The sequence below is a fragment of the Manis pentadactyla genome, chromosome 10, assembly GCF_030020395.1.
Source record: "Manis pentadactyla isolate mManPen7 chromosome 10, mManPen7.hap1, whole genome shotgun sequence".
NCBI classification, from domain to species: Eukaryota; Metazoa; Chordata; class Mammalia; order Pholidota; family Manidae; genus Manis; species Manis pentadactyla.
The window spans coordinates 74,600,434-74,618,404 of record NC_080028.1 but is presented as its reverse complement, the minus strand read 5'-3'; the positions used below and the strand labels follow the sequence as shown (position 1 = coordinate 74,618,404).

The 17,971-nt window shown below is 38.5% G+C and overlaps 1 protein-coding gene across 2 annotated transcripts in view; it reads left to right on the top strand.

Moving 5' to 3' along the window:
* The first annotated feature begins 291 nt into the window (after positions 1-291).
* SMG1 (SMG1 nonsense mediated mRNA decay associated PI3K related kinase) overlaps positions 292-17,971 on the top strand; it is a 97,519-nt gene continuing 79,839 nt past the window's right edge. For both annotated transcript variants that reach the window (XM_036917101.2, XM_036917103.2), the window contains exon 1: positions 292-665. In XM_036917101.2, coding sequence (XP_036772996.2) covers positions 580-665 — 86 coding nt within the window. In that variant the 5' untranslated portion in view covers positions 292-579. The remainder of the gene's footprint in view (positions 666-17,971) is intronic.

Here is a 17,971-nt window from a genome sequence, read left to right as displayed (position 1 = left end):
TTCCCCTCTCCCATGATGCCCCGCGGCGGGACCGCAACCTGGCGCGGTTCGCTGGGAGTGGCGGCGAGCCCCCGGTGCGGCAGAGCGAGCCGCTCCGCGCGCCCACCAGCCACGCCCCTCGGAGCCGACCCCGCCCCGCCCGCCGCGCCCCTGTCCGCCGGCTGGGCGGGCGCGGGCACCGCCCCCTCGTTCCCAGCATGCTGTGCGGCAGCGGCGGCGCGGCGGGCGGAGCCAGGAGGCGGGGAATCCGTGGTTGTGTGAGCGTGAAGAGTCGCCGCCACCGCCTCCTCCTCACCGTCCTCCTCCTGTGCCCCGGCGTCGCGGGCCGCGCACGGCCCTGGAAGAGACGTCGCCTCCCCTTCCCCCTCCTCCCTGTCTCCGCGCCGCTCACGCCTCCTCCTGCGCTGCGGGCTCAGGCGGAACCCGGAACGGCCGTCCGCCTCCCCCGCCCTCCGCCGCCTCCTCCTCGGCTTCCTCATCAGCCCCGGGCCGGAGCGGAGTGTCGGAAACGGCCGGCTTGAGCGGCGACTCGCGCTTCTTCGGGCGGCGGCGCTTGGCCATGTCGTGTCGGGGAAGGTAATGAGCCGCAGAGCCCCGGGGTCTCGGCTGAGCAGCGGCGGCGGCGGCACCAAGTACCCGCGGAGCTGGAATGACTGGCAACCCAGGTGGGTGAGCCGGCTCCAGCCCGTCGCCCCAACCTCCGGCCCCGCCTCGGGCGGGCCGGGGCCTAGAGCGGCTGGGCCGGGAGGCGCGGCCTAGGCCCTCCACCCCCCTGGAACCGGGCGCGGCTTCCTGGGTCCCCTCCCGCCCTGGCTGGGGGAGGGAGGCTGCTGGGAGGCCAGGCCTTAATGCCTCCCCTCTCCCTGCGTTTAAGCCTCGGAGCTGCAGTCCAGACCCAGGGCGCCCAGCGAAGACACTGGGCAAGAGTTGGGTCAAGGAGAGTAAAGACAGGGGCCTGATGGTGGGAGTACCTTATGGTTACTGCTCACCCCCAAGTGGGGTTTGAGTTGGGGGATCTTGAGAGTCCAGGAACGTCTCTGTTACCCATTTACTTACTTGTTCCCTAACCCTCTGATCCTCCACGTGAATGCTCTCGTTAACTGTGATTCCTCCTGTGAACCCCCCCTCCACGTGTTAGTGTTAAAAAAAAAAACCCACTCCAAGGCTTTACTCTGACTTTAGGTAGGGCAGTTGGGGATGAGATATTTTACTGATGTCAACCGAGTCAGGTTCTTGGGAATGAACTTTCCCCAAGTGCAAGGGTAGTTACCCTGGTAGAGAGCAATTTGTACCTGGACACTTGAGCGGGCCCTCAGAGGAGTAGAGAATTTCCGCTCGTATGGAGGACTTGAGCTCAGACCTCTTTGGGACCTTGATGGAATCGAATATATTAGGAACATCAACTTTTAAAACAATTTTTAATTTTCGTAGCTTTCTGATTAATCATGGGGCGGTTGTGCCTAATTTAGAACTGATTTATTCTTACCATTGTTACTGAATAAGTGCTTGTAATAGTCAGAGACTATTTGGAATTTAGCCCAGTGCCTAGAACAGCTCCCTAAATCTATATATATATATATATATATGTTTTAGGGTTAGTTGATTTATGGGCTTTCATACTTTAAAGCACACTTTAATTAACGATTTTTCAGGAACTGGCCAAGTAAGTATAAGACACACACGTTGTTGGGATGACTTATGCTTCCTGGTGGTTATATGTAATTTCAGCAGTATTTGGAAATAACTAATTTGGTGAACTGTTAGAAGGTACCACTTTTAAGACTTAGGAAAATAAAAACAATCTTTTGGCTAGTGGGTAGTACTGTTCAATGTGCCTTCTCAAATCCTGTGTTTAGATCAAATGTATGTAACTAGGTGACTTCCTGAGTCTAGAATTGTGATGTTAAGTAGTTTTTAAAAAATTGTTTGAAAAGCTAGCTTTACTTGTTCTTTACCACTTATGGTTTCTGAGTGCTTTTAATAAAATCACTTGACTAGTTTAAGTATTGTTATGTTCTTAATTGATTTGTACTTTCTTTGAAATGTGTGGTTTGATTTTTTTTTTTTGCATCTAACGAATTAGATGATAAATGAGCTTGAATTTGACATTTAAGAGCTCTTCTTTACCATTGTTTTTCAGTATTGTGGTCAGCATGTATAAAAGAATTTACTATCCCCTTCAGGGGACTAAATACAGTACCCTTCACAAACAGTCCTAGAACTTATGGATAAGAATAAATTCTGTCTTGTACTTCTGAATTAATAGGGTAGCAGAGTTGCAGCCACGTGCTGGGGTCACCTGACTTCATTTGACAGAAAGCATAAAGGTTTATGTGCTTATAGGATATGTCATGCTTTTTTCTTTCAGGTGCTTTATTTCTTGGCTGTGGGCGTGTGAGAGAGAGGGAAGAAGGGAGGGAGGGAGGGAGAGGGTTGTGGGGGGAGAGAGAAAGGAAGGGTGTAAGCTTTTTTTGAGGCTGTGCTCTGTAACAAATTCTCAGAACTGTCTTGGTAGAAGGATACTGTGAGATGTACTTGGTTACACGGAGTAGCAGTTGGTTAGGATGTTGGAAATACTTGATTTTTGTAGAGATGGGAAGAGTAGTATGAAAAGTACCCTGTAGCTTAGCATGATTTATGCTCGGTGACCATAGTAGTTTTGTTAAATAGCCTATAAAAACTTCAGGTAATTGTCAAATGCTACTTTTTCATAAGTTAAATTTGCATTTGTTATTCTGTCCCCTCTTCAGAAAGGTGATAAACTCCCATTAACCGAGGGAATGGACCTTGATCTTCCTATGTGTTTAAATGGGGGTTTATGTATCTTTCTAAACATCTTCAAATGGAATCAGATTTCTTATGGTTCATGTGAATCACTTTATTTTAAAGAATTCTTTGCCTTTCTGTATCATTATTTCTGTGATCTTTTAAAAAATTTTCCTTGATTTAGGCTTTTGAAAAGTGAATTTTAAAAAGTAATTCTTGTTTTTTTGTTTAGTGTTATTTTGTCAGTCTGGAAATCGACTGTTGATTCAGTTGTGGCCATAGGATACTGCACACACACATTGACAAGAAATGTTCCAGGTGGCTGAATAGACTAGTGTCATATGGCAACAGAGCAAGCCCACCTTTGCTAGTAGCATACCTTTAGCAGAAAGCATTTGTAGCATTGGTTTATAGTCTTCCTTCACATGTTGGTAAAACTTAAGTGGCACTGAAGTTTTACCAACATGTGAAGGAAGACTATAAACCAATGCTACAAATACTGTTAACATTTAAGGATGATTAGGCAAATGAGTGGTTTTATCATTGCCAGTAGCCAAAGTCTGTCCTTCAGTTGACCTTCTTTTGGGATGTCATCTTATAGTTGTGCCCATCAAGATATAGAATGACTTGTTTTAATATTAAATGTATAATTAGTTGTCAAACGTTTTAATATTCCAAAATGACATGATTAATTTGACATTGGAGTCAAGTACAGATTAGTACAACAAACAAGAGGAAGCATCCAAGTCAATAGAAAAGAAATAGATTTTACCTGTACGTTTGGGAATCTTAAGACTTTATTTAACAGATATGTATTGTCTTACTGTGTCCAAACTTTATATACTTCTAAAAGGATGAAACTGTGTATTAAAGTTAACTTCCATTTTTGGTAACTAGACAGATTAAAGTTCTAAGAAATGATAATTACCTTTATTCTCCATTATCACAGAGCAAAAGGTGGAGAAGAGTGCTGTGAAGATACGGAAGCCAGGGACTAGTTATGTCTGACATTGTGAGAACCTGGATTTTTGCAACCAGAGTTCTCTATTCAGCCTTTTATGAGTCTGAACTGTCTGATGTCCATAGGTACATAGTAAAGCGAAATACCTAAAGGATAAAATTAAGTGGTGTTACATATTTTAGAACTATAAATAGAGCTTTAGTTAAATAAAATTAAATGATAAACAAATCTGTACCACAGATTTCCAAGTATACTAAGGAAGTTTTTCAGAGAATTCTATACGGTTGTTTAATTTGAGGAGGAAGTTAATTTTTTCCATTATAGAGTAAAACATACTCCTTAGGAAACATTTGGCAGTTGTATCTTTAAGTGGAACCTTATTTCCAGTTCTGTTTTGGTTCCTTTTTAAGTTAGGAGTATTACTGACATGCATTTTTAATAACAGGAGATTATGAAATATTCAAATTCAATGAAAGTACTCTAATTCAGGGGTATTGATGCTATAGGGATTTTTATTGACTAGTAGAGCCACTATCTCTAAAGAGGTTGTAGGTTAGTATGGGAGCTGAGAAAGGGCTTTGTAAAAAATAGAACATTATATGGATATTAATTGTACGTAATTCTTGGTATATTTTTATATGTGATTATCAAGAGTTTATAATATGGAGGGAAAGCTATTTTTACAGTTGAATGGGGGACAGTGGGGCCATGACATTGGTCTGTACTATTTTGGTAGTAAATTTGAGGGGCATCTCAAGAAAGTAGAGAGATGGCAAAATGCAAGTTGTCTTGGTAAAAAATTTCCCAGTTTGGTTAGAAGAATGGTGTACTTGTGAGGCATGATATAAATAAGAGATAAAGCTCAGGAGTTGTCTTACAGGCCTCAATCATAGGTGAACTGTATGGAACTTAGGGAACCACTGAAGTTTTACCAGCATGGAAGTGGCATACTTTAGGAAGATTAAAATGAAAATTAGTTGTGTGTGTGTGTGTTTGCGTGCACACTCATGTAAGTGTAACCACAGTAGGAGGCAGTTGAAACAGTCTAGACAAGAGACTGTGAAGGACCTGAATATTCTGTTTATAATTATCGTGATTTAAATTCAGACGAAAGTATTCAGCCCAATATGTGGGAATTACCAAAACCAAAAGCTCCTCATCTGCTATCTAGTGTTGATTGGGGGTGGTCACTAAAGTGATACTTTTTATCTGCTCTCACTTCAAGTTAAAACACTTAAATTACATGGAATCATGGTACACATAAAATGGAGTGTGGTCTTTTGTGAAAACGGAATTCTCACAACTTTTAGGCTTAACACCTGCCTTCAAGTGCTGGGCACACATTTGGCACTGGCTTACATGCCTTTCTTTTTTATCTTAATCACCTAAAATAATTCATTGAGCTTCTTAACAAGACCTCCCTTTATGGATTCACTTAATGGTGTCTCTTCATAAATTGATTTGGCTCTCTTGGTTTTTTCAGAAACCATTTTATTTTTGGGACTACAAAATAAAACATGTCCTCTCTTGTAGAGAGGTCTAACCGTAAAGATTGCGGGCATTTTGTGGTTTAAGTCCTATGTGAAATACTCCAGCTTAATACATTTTAGTTTTTTTAAATGTAGAAAAATTGTATCCTTTTAAATTCTTGTAGAAGCATTTGTGTTTTTCTGCTCCATCTTATATTAGGTGATAGAGTGTACTTTTCCTCTTAGCTAAATTCTTTTTTGAACTCCATTGTATATTTTGAGATAAATTTACATATGTATAGGTCATAAGTTCAGTGAATTTTGACAGATGTATATACACCTGTGTAACCATGACCCCAGTCAAGTTAAAAATACACGACTTTTCAGTTGGATTACCTGCTATGCCACCTCCCCACCAAAAACCCCCCAAATCTTGCACAGCATACTGGTTAGTCTTGCTTTAAAAGTTACTGTGGAATGGAAATCTTTGAATATTATCAAAATTAATTTATGGTTTCTGCAGATTGATACCCTCACTATCTTTAACATATTTCTGTTCTTCTGTTGTAAGCATACTTGAGATACCTGAAATCCTTCTGAAAACAGTTTCAGGTGGTAGATTCTTGTTAACCTTATCAGGCATTTGAGTACTGGAACACAGGGGCACTCCTCTTCTTCGATGAGTTTATTCCTATGATCTGCAGGTTCATAGGCCTTTCTCCACCGTCCGGATACCTACTGTCCTTCAGCTGTTTTTTGTACTCTCCCCAGTCTAAACCTTGTGCTTCCTTGAAGACCCCTATCTTGCTGTCTCTGCCCTCTGTGATCCTTCTTTCCAGATCTTGCAACAAGTCTACAATGAAAGCTGTGTTTATCATTTCAGTGATTGATCTCTTTTGTTCCCACAACTAGTTTATGTCCCTTAGGGCTGAGCTTGAGTCATTTTCTTCCCTGCTTCTGGGTCTTACTTGCTCTAAAGCCCTTCTTAAGCTCTTTTCTGCCTTAGGGCCCCTGCGTGGATTGTGCTTGCTCTGTAGTTGCTGCAGAGATTGTTCTTCTCAGAGTGCAGAACCTGTGGGCTCTCGTACTGTCACAGCCCAAATGTCATCCTCTTAGTGAGAAACAGCAGCCTTCTCTAACACATCCATCTGGATTTTCTTCATACCACTTAACACCATCTGAAATTTTCATATATGTCTTCCCCAATAAACCATAACATATGTGCATGCGTCCTGTATAGTGGGTTTATCTCTGTATCTCTTCTTCCCTGCTAGTGCTTCAGTAGATAGTGTATACTCTGTAGTTGAGTGTCCTTCCAAGTAAATACAGGAAAGTGCAATACTACAAGTTTGTTCTTGCACGTAGAGTTAACTCCAGAGCTTACAATGCTGTGAGGGGAACTGCTCCTAGGTTAGCCTGAAGCAGCAGCTTAAAAAACTGTTTGAACAGGTTCAAAGTTTTGGAGGACTGAGGTGGCCAGATCTTTTATAGAAGAAAGAGTAGGGTCATTTAAGATTCATACGTTTTATACATCTTGAAAAAATACCTTGCTCACATATTTAAAGTTCTTTTACACATAGATATCTTATGCCACATCTGTTGTATCTATTGGTACATTATTTAAAGTCTAATCACTAAAAAGTTAAGTCCTGGGTTGAGCTTTGACATTCCAGTAGAATGCAGGAGGAAACAAACTCCTTGCCAGTTGTATGCCTGCTGATGGGGAATGACTGAAATCCACATTTTCCAGAATCAACAAACTTCTAAACATAGTGAATTACTTCTTTCATATTAATCCTCATACCCTTTCTAAAAAGGAAATTGTATTCCTATTGAAAATTATTCCTTCGGAAGTTAATGTTGCTGTTCGTATTACTATTGAGAGTATGTCTAGGACCTCATGTTTATTGTTTTAAAAACGTTTACAGTCTTCTTGTGTTTATTATTTAAAAACCATTTTCAGGTGTCAGAACCTCAGCAGTGCTGTTATAGGTCTGTAAGAAAATCATCTGTGGCTCTGCAATGGCCTCAGATAATCATATATTCATGTATTTGCAGTTTTTAAAAAATATTGTTGAACTTAGTATTCTGTAGATCTTTATTTTTGGTGGCATCCAATATATTAATATCTTTTCTGTTGATTATGGAAAGGCTCCACTAATAAGTATGTCTTGGACTATATATGGACATTAGTTTTTTCTCCATATTTAACAGCATTGGCAACATTTTCTCTTTTTCACTGAAACTTTGATTTTTCCCTTTTATTTAAATTTGTTAATTGAAAACTTGTATTCTCTCTTTAGTATTTTAATCTGATTTTAAAAGATGTGTGTATGTGGTATGTGTGTGTGTTTGAAATTTTAACTTTAATCTTAGAATATGTAGTTCTTTGAAGGAACCTATGACTTGCTATTCAGCCTCTTGAGAGGTCTCCCTAGTTTTATATTCCTGATAATATGAACTCTGGAATTTCTTGTCTGAAATTAACACTTTATTTCGATGCTGACACTGGAAATCAGATTCATTGCCCCAGTGGCAGATTCTTTGTTAGCTTCCAGAGATTTGCCAGAATTTAGACAAAAACCTGTGCATTTGAGGAAACATCACACATCTTGTCTGTCCTCTGTAGAGTGGAACTGTCTGCTCATTCAATAATTGAGAAGATCCGAAGATGATCAAATGGTATGGTGCAGTTGAATTCATATATATTTAATTGAAAAGAAAACGCCCCCTGGATTTTCTTTGCTGAAAAGATTGATTGTTTTTCTTGTCTGTCTTTATATTCTTTGGATAAGTGTAAAGAAAAATGAAAATCTTACTGAGGATACGAAAAGTACACCACTAGAACTGTTCTCCCCACTCTTTGAATCCATTTAAAAATCCATGTGCTTTGTATAATTGGATTGGAAAAATTAGAAATTGGACCAGGGTGTTTTAGATTTCTCTCTAAAGTGTATTTATTTTTAAGAATGTGTGCATTTTTAATATTGATCCTTCACAAATATTTATCTTAGGAAAGACTGGTGTCATGAAAATAGCAGTGGGCTAAGAATAGGAAGACAAAGGTCTTTTGTACTGGCACTGCCAGCTGTCCCTCTGAGGAGGTAATTCTTGCCTTCACTAAGATGTGGGGTCATGAGGGTTAAAGATAAAGTTTGGGAAATTACTTTCAAAACTACTGCACAAATGATGTTTATATTGCTATCTCTGAATCAAATAGGGAATTTTAAAGAATGTCCTTCTTATCTCTTCCTCAAAAAGTTTTAGAATTTACTACACACATGAACACACTCCAGTTCAAGTTTCATTTTTCTCTTTTAGTATTCTTATTACGTGTGTGTGTGTGTAATAACTTCTAAATATTTCATAAAGGGTATTATGTATTTTAGGGGGAATATATAAATGCAAGCTCCAATAATTGTTAAATTTCTGTTATATGTGGCATATGTCATTTGTGGTATTATTTGTGTGAGATAACGTGGTAAATAGTATGTGAGATTATTTACCAAAAAATTGGTGGAGATGAAATTAATTACTCCCCATTAATAAGTCGTGGTTATCTTTCTGTATTTTCTAGGGTGCTTCCATTAGGCCATAAGCCTGTTTCAGGTGTGCTGCTAATGATGCATTTGACTGTAGATATGCATCCTTCTGTATTTTTCCCCCATATATTATTCACACTTTAAGAAGTTGGTACCAGATGAAATAGTGAACCAGCAAAAATAATCTAATCTTTGTGACTATTGGAGGGCAGGTGCAAATGGAATTAAATAGGGTAGATTAAAAGGTAGTTTGTACCTTGCTTAACTTGTATTATATAGTTGGTGTTTGAGAACAAGTTGTTCTGAAAACATCAGTTGAATGCTGCATTACTTCCCCCCAGTATCTGCCCCCACCCCCATCCCCAAGTGTGTTTGTTTGCTTGGTTTAAAGCAGTGGGGAGGATGGATCATGGAATCATGGAAAAGGATATACTCTGTCTGTGTAATTGTTTGAAGTACTTAAAAAAAAAAAAAGCCAAATATATCTTCTAAACAAAGGCAAAATTAATGAAATTTTAATAAGAATGTATGTACAGTTTTTAGTTACCATGAAATTTTGGTACTCTTAAGTTAAGACACTGTACATTTACTCAAAATGAGTAAATGCTATCTCCCAAGAGACTTCATATCTAGAAACATTGACTTTTTTTGTGTTGTAAAAGGGAATTATGAAAGATTCTTATTTTAAACTACTTAAATCAATCTGATGAAAATGTTTAGTAAAAAAATGTAATGAAAAAGATAGGATTTGTGTAGAATTTGTGGGTTTGAAGTGGCTCCAAGTATGATTTTGAATTGTTTCATGTCCCTCTTAAAGTTAAGGCTAAATACATTAAATCTCTCAATATATTCTGGCTGTTGCTGAGTATTGTGGGAGCGTTGTTTCCTGGCTCTTCATTATTGCTTACTAGTATACTTTATTAACTATCAAAAACTCTTCATTTAATAATTTTTCCTACAGTTAGACTACTTCTCACTTATTTTGAAAAGTATTTTCCTTTCCCAACTATTTAGCTTGTATCTCTTAAGATTTATCTATGAGACCTGTTTTATTTATTTATGTTTAAGTAGTAGGAAATGGCTCTTTCAAGATTACTCCTGGAAAAGAGGTCCCAGTGCTTAGCTGGGAGGGTTTACCATACATACTGACCTATGATGGCAGGTAGTATGTTTGTTTCTTTCCCAATTTGGTATTTAATAGTTTATTTCCTACTCCAGGATACCTAAGGATGTAGGTCCTGTAGTTGCAGTTGGGGATATTGAAGGGAATCACAGTCCATTTAAAAAGTGATTTTCTGTCTTCGTATAATTATGTTGGAAAAGGTAGAAATAGAACCAAGGTTTTTTTAGATTCCTTTCTAAGTTGTATTTATTTTTTGAGAGGGTTGAGGCAGGGGTGTGTATAATTTGTGATTGCCCTAAAGGTATTTTCAGTAATGTCTTTGTTGAGAATCACTAACGTGGAATATGAAATTGAGTGTTTTTTCCACATTTGCCATCATATTTTAAGATGTGTTACACATTAAGGGGTGCATGATAGAGTATTGCTTTTGATGCCCCACACCTTGACTGTGCTCAATATTTGTAGGTTATACTATACATTGTGGCAGTAGCACATAACTTGATAATTTTCTTTAGGAGTACCTAGGACTAAATTGCATAATATTTGTTTTCTCTTAATGTTACAAGTGATTTTGGGCAACTACATCATTTTTCTTGACCAGTCTAACCCATTGAAAAAAAAACAGTGATGATGTTATCTGTTACATAGTATGTTTATTTTTAAAAGAGACCAAAGTGCTTTTCAGGATTAATTTTTAAAGGAACATTTAAAATATGTAATTGCTAGAGGATCTCTCAAGCATGTCAGTCCGTTGGGGATATGCTTGAGTCTGTTAGCTAAAGGAACTTTGTCAGAAGAACCCTGCAGTTATTATTTGCCTGTGTTCCGAACTTTTTAAACATGGTTGCACACATTTCTTACAGTAATAAAACTCTGCCTTTTCCTTGATTATAGAGTCCCAGTCTGGTTTCTAGACTCTTCCTTTAAGGATTCCTGTAGTGGTTAACTCTTAGTGATTCTTAATCTTCTCTGTCATAACGGGTGTTTTGCATTTAACTGGAGAGCCTGGGGGTGTGGCTGAAGAGGTGGGACCTGTTTTTTTGTAGACTTTCAGTCTTTTTGTCCTTCCTCTTCTAGGGAGGTCATGGAGTAAGAGATTTCCTTTCAATCTTGGCAATTTCCCAGGCTGAATGGGATGTTTCTAAAGTACTTCCAGGACTTGCTGACAAAAGGGGAAGATAAGCGATACAAATGGGAGCTGAAGCAGGGTTTCTTTTTAAGGCTGTAAGCTCACTTGGGTTAAAAATAAAGGCCAGGAGAAAGTGAGTCAAATTAACGTGGTGTCTTAGATTCAGGAAGCTTTAAATGAATGATTATTTAGAATAAACAAAATTATTTTTGTTGAACACTGAATTCACATTTGTATTGGACACGAAAAGTATACCAGGTTTTGTAACTACCAGTATTCTTAATAGTAAGATACGAATTTATGCCAGATGAGGTATAGAACCTCAGAATACTTATTAGCAGTGGATTTCATGTCTCTGTCTCAGCCAGTGATTTTCTCATTTTACCAGCCTTAGTGCTTTGACTTCATTTAAATTTTTTACACTGATCATTGGTTGGTTAATTTAATAAGTTAATAATTTAGTCACAATTTTAAAAGCTATTAAAATAGGTAGGCAATAAAATATCAAGACTTTATAAATGCATTTTTCTTTAAATAAGTGCTGGAAAGAATATCTAAGATATTTTTAGTCATTAATAAAGAGTAAAATTGCTGTTTTGTTAGAAATTTAGTAAACCTTTACTGTAAAGAAATATATTGCTTTAAAGGCAGGTTTATCAAGGTATAGTTTTTTGAATTTAGACAAAATATATATGGTACTGTAACCACAACCACAACAATTAAGCTATAGAATAGTTCCATTATCCCAAAAAATTTATCTGTGCACCTCTGCTCATAGGTCTTTTTTTGTCTTCTCAAGCATTTAAAAAATACATATTTTTGAAGTTGTGGTGAAATGCACATTTTACAGTTTAGTAGTAGTAAGTACATTCATGATGTTGAGCAACCATCACTACTATGTACTTCTATAATTTTTCATTACCATGAACAGAAACCTGATACCCATTAGGCAGTCACTCCCCATTCTCCCTTCCTCCCAGCCCCTAGCACCAAAAAATTGCTTTCTCTATGTATTTATCTATTATGGATATTTCATGTAAATAGAATCGTAGACTATGTAGCCTTTTGTGTCTGGCCTTTTTCACTGAGCATAATGTTTTTAAAGTTTGTCTATGTTGTAGCAGGTAGGAGTACTTCATTCATTTTTATGAATTTTCCATTGTAGAGATAAGCCACATTTTGTTTATCCATTCATCTTTTGATGGACATTTGAGTTTCTAGCTTTTGACTATTGTGACTAGTGTTGTGGTGAACATTCACATGCAAGTTTTTGTCTGAACAGCTGTTTTTAGTTCTTTTGGACAAATACCTAAGAGTGGATTTGCTGGGTCATAGGGTAATTCTGTTTAAGTTTTTGAGGAACTGACAAACTATTTTCTAAAGTGGTTGTACCATTTCACATTCCTACCAATAACATAAGAGGGTTCTCCACAACACTAGTTATTTTCCTTTTTTAAAAAAAATTATAATTTCACTCATTTGTGGAGTTTAACAACAAAGCAAAACTGAAGGAACAAAACAGCAGTAGACTCACAGACTCCCAGAAAGGACTATCGGTTACCAAAGGAAAGGGGTTGGGGAGGGTTTGGGGAGGGAGGGAGAAGGGTATTAAAGGGGCATTATGATTAGCACACATAATGTAGGGGGGTCATGGGGAAGGCAGTACAGCGTGGAGAAGACAAGTAGTGACTCTCTAGCATCTTATTACGCTGATGGGCAGTGACTGCAATGGGGGGTGTGGGGGGGAATTGATAATAAAGGGTGAATGTTGTAACCACAGTGTTGCTCATGTGAAACCTTCATAAGATTGTTTATCAGTGATACCTTAATAAAAAAAATGGCTATCCCATTGGGTGTGATTTCTCATTGTGTTTTTGATTTGCATTTTCGTATCACTAGTGAACAACTTCTGGAGTGCATATTGGCCATTTATATATCTTTGGAGAAATACATCTATTTAAGTCTTTTGCCCATCTTTAAATTAGGTTGTCTTTTTTGTTGAGTTATAGGAGTTGTTTGTATGTTTTGGATAGTAGATTCTTACATGATGTGCGGTTACTTCTCTGATTTTCTAAATTGTCTTGTTACTCTCTTGATAGTGTCCTTTGCACACAAATAAATAAGGCTTTTAAAATGAATATTAAATAGGTAAAACATAAGAAATAGGTAAATAGCCCTGTTTCTGGCTTCTTTTTTGTGCTCAGAAAAGTCACTCTTAAGATCATATGCATAGTCCATATTTTAGCTGTGGAAGTCTTAACTTAGAAGACAACATTTTTACTTAAGTAAAAGTCATACTGGGTTATTTTCTAGTCTGCCTCTCCCCTCTTTATGCTGTAACCACTAAGCTGTTCTCTTTTCCCTATGACTTGTGTGGTATGAGCTAGTACCCTCTACCTTCAATACTAACATCTCAAACTAGTGAGCAAATTAAAGCTAGGACATAACTGTTGAAGTGTAAATTAGTGTGGCAAACACTTTTAATGCTATAGGAATTTGAAGAAGGAGCTGAATGATGGGATTTTTTCTGAAATCATAGAGCATTTTAATACTCCCAATTGGAACTTACACTGACTTACAGTTCTTTTCTTTCTAGATTGTAAATTCTTAGAGGGTTGGAGCCATCTTGGTTCACCTTTTGGAGTTGTTAGCTCTTAGTTATTGCTCTTCTGTAGTTAATTATCAAGAAAATATTGTTGATTTTAATAGAAGGTTTTTTAGAGAGGAGATATTGGTTGCAGGTTGAGTCTTGAAGAAAAGTTAGTGTAGGGTTAGGTTAAGAATGCACTCCAGGATCAAGAGAGAGGCTTCAATTATGAGAATAGGCAATCCTTTAATCAACAAGTAATTTATATGCCATCTGAGCAGTGGGGGTACAGTGACAAGCAACATGACAGGCCCCTGCCCTTCTGATATTTATAGTCTCCTGGCAAAACACAGTTAAGAAAAAGCTTCTCATATGGTGTAAGAGTAAAGGGAACTATTTATGTTCTCGGGTAACACATATATAACATGGACTCCTAGCCAGCCTCAGGGGAATCAGAAACTTTCCAAAGGAAAGCTTAACTTGATGGATAATGAGAAGTTTGCTGGGGTTAGCGAGGGGTAAGGATAATGCTGTTGCAGGCAGAGATGGTCTGAGCAAGGTAATTGTATGGCAGAGAAAGATTAGGATGGATGGGGCATGGAGTATAAAAGGAGTGGTTGGTAGAGATTTAGCTGAAAAGGGAAGTAAGGTACATAGGATGAGGAGGAGGGCAATTGGAGGATGCCAGATTTGTGTTTTATAAGAGTTATTTTTGTTGCAGTGTGGAGGAGAGATGGGATAGAGATGAGAATTGGAGGGAGGAAACACTAAGTCTTACTGATAAAATGGTGCCACTTATTAGAAAATGGCTGATGATACCATTTATTAAAATGGGGATTCAAAGAGGAAAGACCAGATGTGTGAGGCATTAGCACATTTGAGATTGTTTTTTAAATAGTTGGGTATATAGGTCTGGACCTCAGAGTGGATATCTGTCATGGAGGCCTAGATTGGGAGTCGATGTCATACAGGTAATAAATACTGCCATCAGCATGGGCTGAGGGAGAGAGTACAAATTGAGATGAATGGAGGGACCAAGATTAGGCTTTGAGAAACTCCAAGATTTAGTAGTTTGGTAGAGGAGGCTGAGCAAGCCTTTAGAGGTTCCTGAGAAAGTAGAAACAGGAAGAAATACAGAATATAATACCCTGTATGCCAAAGGCAGAGAAGAATATGGTTACTTTAAATTCTCAGGATCCGAGCACAGAGGGTTATTGCAAGAATTTTAAAAGAGGTTTTCATCAAGCCCGCCTCATTCCTCTGCAGGGCACCTTTGTGCAGGCCACAACCTGCTCAACCCTACTCAGCAGCCCTATGAAAGCTGATGAGAGGATGAGTAAGATGAAGCCTGAACTATGTCTGGGATTTAGCAATCTGGAGGCCATAGTTGGTTTTGCCAAAAGTTATAGGGCCAAAGTTGAATTACTGTAGGTTGAGGAGCTAGTAGAGGTGAAGAAATGGGATGGGGTGGTGGTGGAGACAACTCTTAGTCTGAGTGCAAAAAACAAAGGCAGATTGGTGGAGGAACCTGTGGAATTGATGGGTTGCTCTGTGCTTTTTCTTTTAAAATGTTTTTGTCTTTTTAAATGGAAGACATAAGAAAAATGTATGTGCTTTATGGAGAGGATTCCGTTGGGTGGGAATGGTAGACACCAAAGGAGAAAGAATGTTTGAAAAGATAAGAGATGGTGGAAGTAGATGGAATCCTAATCAAAACCTAGAGTTAGTTGCAGATGTGTTATGGTAATCTTTTTTTTTTTTTTTTAGAAGTAGAAAGAATGTGAGAGGGTTGGTGAGAGAGAGAAAAGAGAGTTTATGTATGGGATAGTTTTTGGAATATGAAGAGAGTGGGAAGGCCTGGAGAGTGCATGCAGAGAATGGGAGATGAACATTGGAGGACCTGGGAATGTGTGGCTTACTTGATGGATGATGGAAAATTGGTAATTTGGTTTATCTCGGTTTGGGCTTTTAATAAATTGGTGTGAGGAAAATATTAAGGGAGCCTAAGCGGTTTGGCAAAAGTGTTATTGAAATGATAGGCCAGGAAATCTAAGCTAGTTAAAAAAGAAAGTGATTGGATTAGGAAAAAGAGTCACTGAAATTAAAGTTACTAAAAAACTTCTTAGTTGTATTGTGAAAGAGTGTGAGTAGACAGTTGTCAAAAGCAAGTCTGCAGGGGGCATTGAGCAAGGTGGACTGAAAGGGCTTATGGGATTTTAGAGAGAAGTAGGCCAAGAGTGGCAGGCAGTTTCTACTCTGGCACTAAGAGTGTTGAGGTTGGAACCCAGGTCATAGGGAGTTAAAAAGTGAATGAAGGTAGGGAACGTAAATTTTTCTCAGAAATTTTGGCTGTGAGGCATCTAGACAGAATTAGGACGAGAAAGGACATTAAGTTTTTTTTTTGAGGAACAACTTGAGAGTGCTCCTATGCTGATGGGGTAATGAACAGTAGGAGAGTGGGAGGGCCAAGGCGTGCCTCAGGAAGTGGGGTTACCAGAGGTAGATTTACTTGTGAGGGTGACAGGAAAAGCTGTGTGTGCAGATGGAGGTGAAATGGGTGGATTTATTGGAATGAAGTTGGCAGGCAGTGGTAGAGTGTCAAGAACCTGAAAGTTAGAAGTGAATTTGAGTTCTTGCTCAGTCTTTTACAAGCTCTGCAACTTCTCAAGTCACTTAGGAAACCTTGGTAACCTCATTTGTAAAATGGTAATTTGACATGTTTAATAATCTTAACAGAATTATGTTAAATATTAAATGAGAGAATGTATGTAAACTGCTTGGTTAAGTTACCTATCAGAGATGGTAAGAGCTCAAAATTGTTAGTTCTCGTGATTGAGAGTGCTGTAAGACAGCTTATATTTCTCATGAAGCAGAAATCTGTAAAGTCATCCACTGGTACTGCCAGGAGAAGGAGGAAGGTGTAGAAAATATGAAAGTTGTTGGGGGAAGGAGAGAACTCTGGCCCAGGGAGATCCTAGCATTGAAGACCCATTTATAGTCAGAGAACTGCATGGGAGTGGTGTGTTTACCAGCCTTTACACTGAAGACAATATTGTGCACACGAAGCAAAGGTAAAATCTGATCTGATGTGGTCCCTTCTAGAGGAACTTGCTTGCCTTGTCCCTTGTGGTTAATTTGATTAGAGGTCTGTTAATAGTGGGTGTCTGAGATTCCTTGGCAGGGAAATAAACTATACAGAAGTCAAATCTTGACTATGTTTGATAAAGATGTTAAATTACAAAACATAATTTACAATCCTTTAGATTTTGGGTTAGAGTACATTCTGTGATTTTAAATAGAGGTGCAGAGTTGGAGCATGCGTGAGACTACCCTTCTGATACCAGTTGCAATTTTGGGGGGTCCCAAAGACCACTCATAGGTTGGAGAATTCACCAGAACTTGGAGAACTCATTGAAAGCTGTTACATTCATGGTTACAGTTTATTGCAGCTAAAGGATATAAATTAACATCAGCCAGGGATAAAGGCAAGACTCGAGGAAGGTTCTAGATTTGGAGCTTCCAGTTTCCTCTCCCTGTGAGTAGTGAACAGTATTACTTTTCCTGGTGTTGATGTATGAATATACATGGAGTAGTACCAACCGTGGAAGCTTACTCAGCCTTGGTGTCCAGAGTACTTTATTGGGGCTCTAGGTCCACCACCCTCATACATGAGCTATTCTCCATCATTCCTGGAGGTTGAACTGATTGATGTGACTCAAAACCCCCACCATAAATCACATTGTTATGCTTTCTAGTGTGGCCCAAAGCCCCCAGTGAACAGGGACATTCTTATTAGGCATGACATTCCAAGAGTTTAGAGATTACCTTCCAGAAGCTGAGGGTAAAGGCCAGATCTCTCTTGGGCAAGGTAAAATTTTTAGTTTTACAAGGAAAGTTAAGTACATTTTCATATTTTAAGTCTACGGTGGCCATTTAGTTGGAGGTTTGATTAATATTAAAAATTGGTAATAACCCATATATAGACAAGGATTTGGTATTATAGATAATACTTAAGTAACTAAGGAAGTTCATCAAGAAATTATGTATTTAATATTTCAATATTGCAAAACTAATGTAAACTCATAATTTGGCATGATGGTTCAGTTCGGTTTTATTAAACTTAAACTGTTATTTTCTCCTGTGGGAAGAATTTCAAAGTCCCTGAGCTTCCCAAATGAATTTTTTAGCCATAGACTCATGTTTTTAGAACAGTGTTTTTAATGTGAAATGATGTACACAAGGCCCAGGGTATGTATAGTTTCACCTTTTCTTCTCTCCCTCATGAAAGCATGTCTGAGTCCAGGTGAGTAGCAGACATTCTAGGGATAACCTTGAATTAATTTCTAAAAGGAAAATTGTTTCCAAGTGGTATTGACTTTTAGTGTGAAAAACTC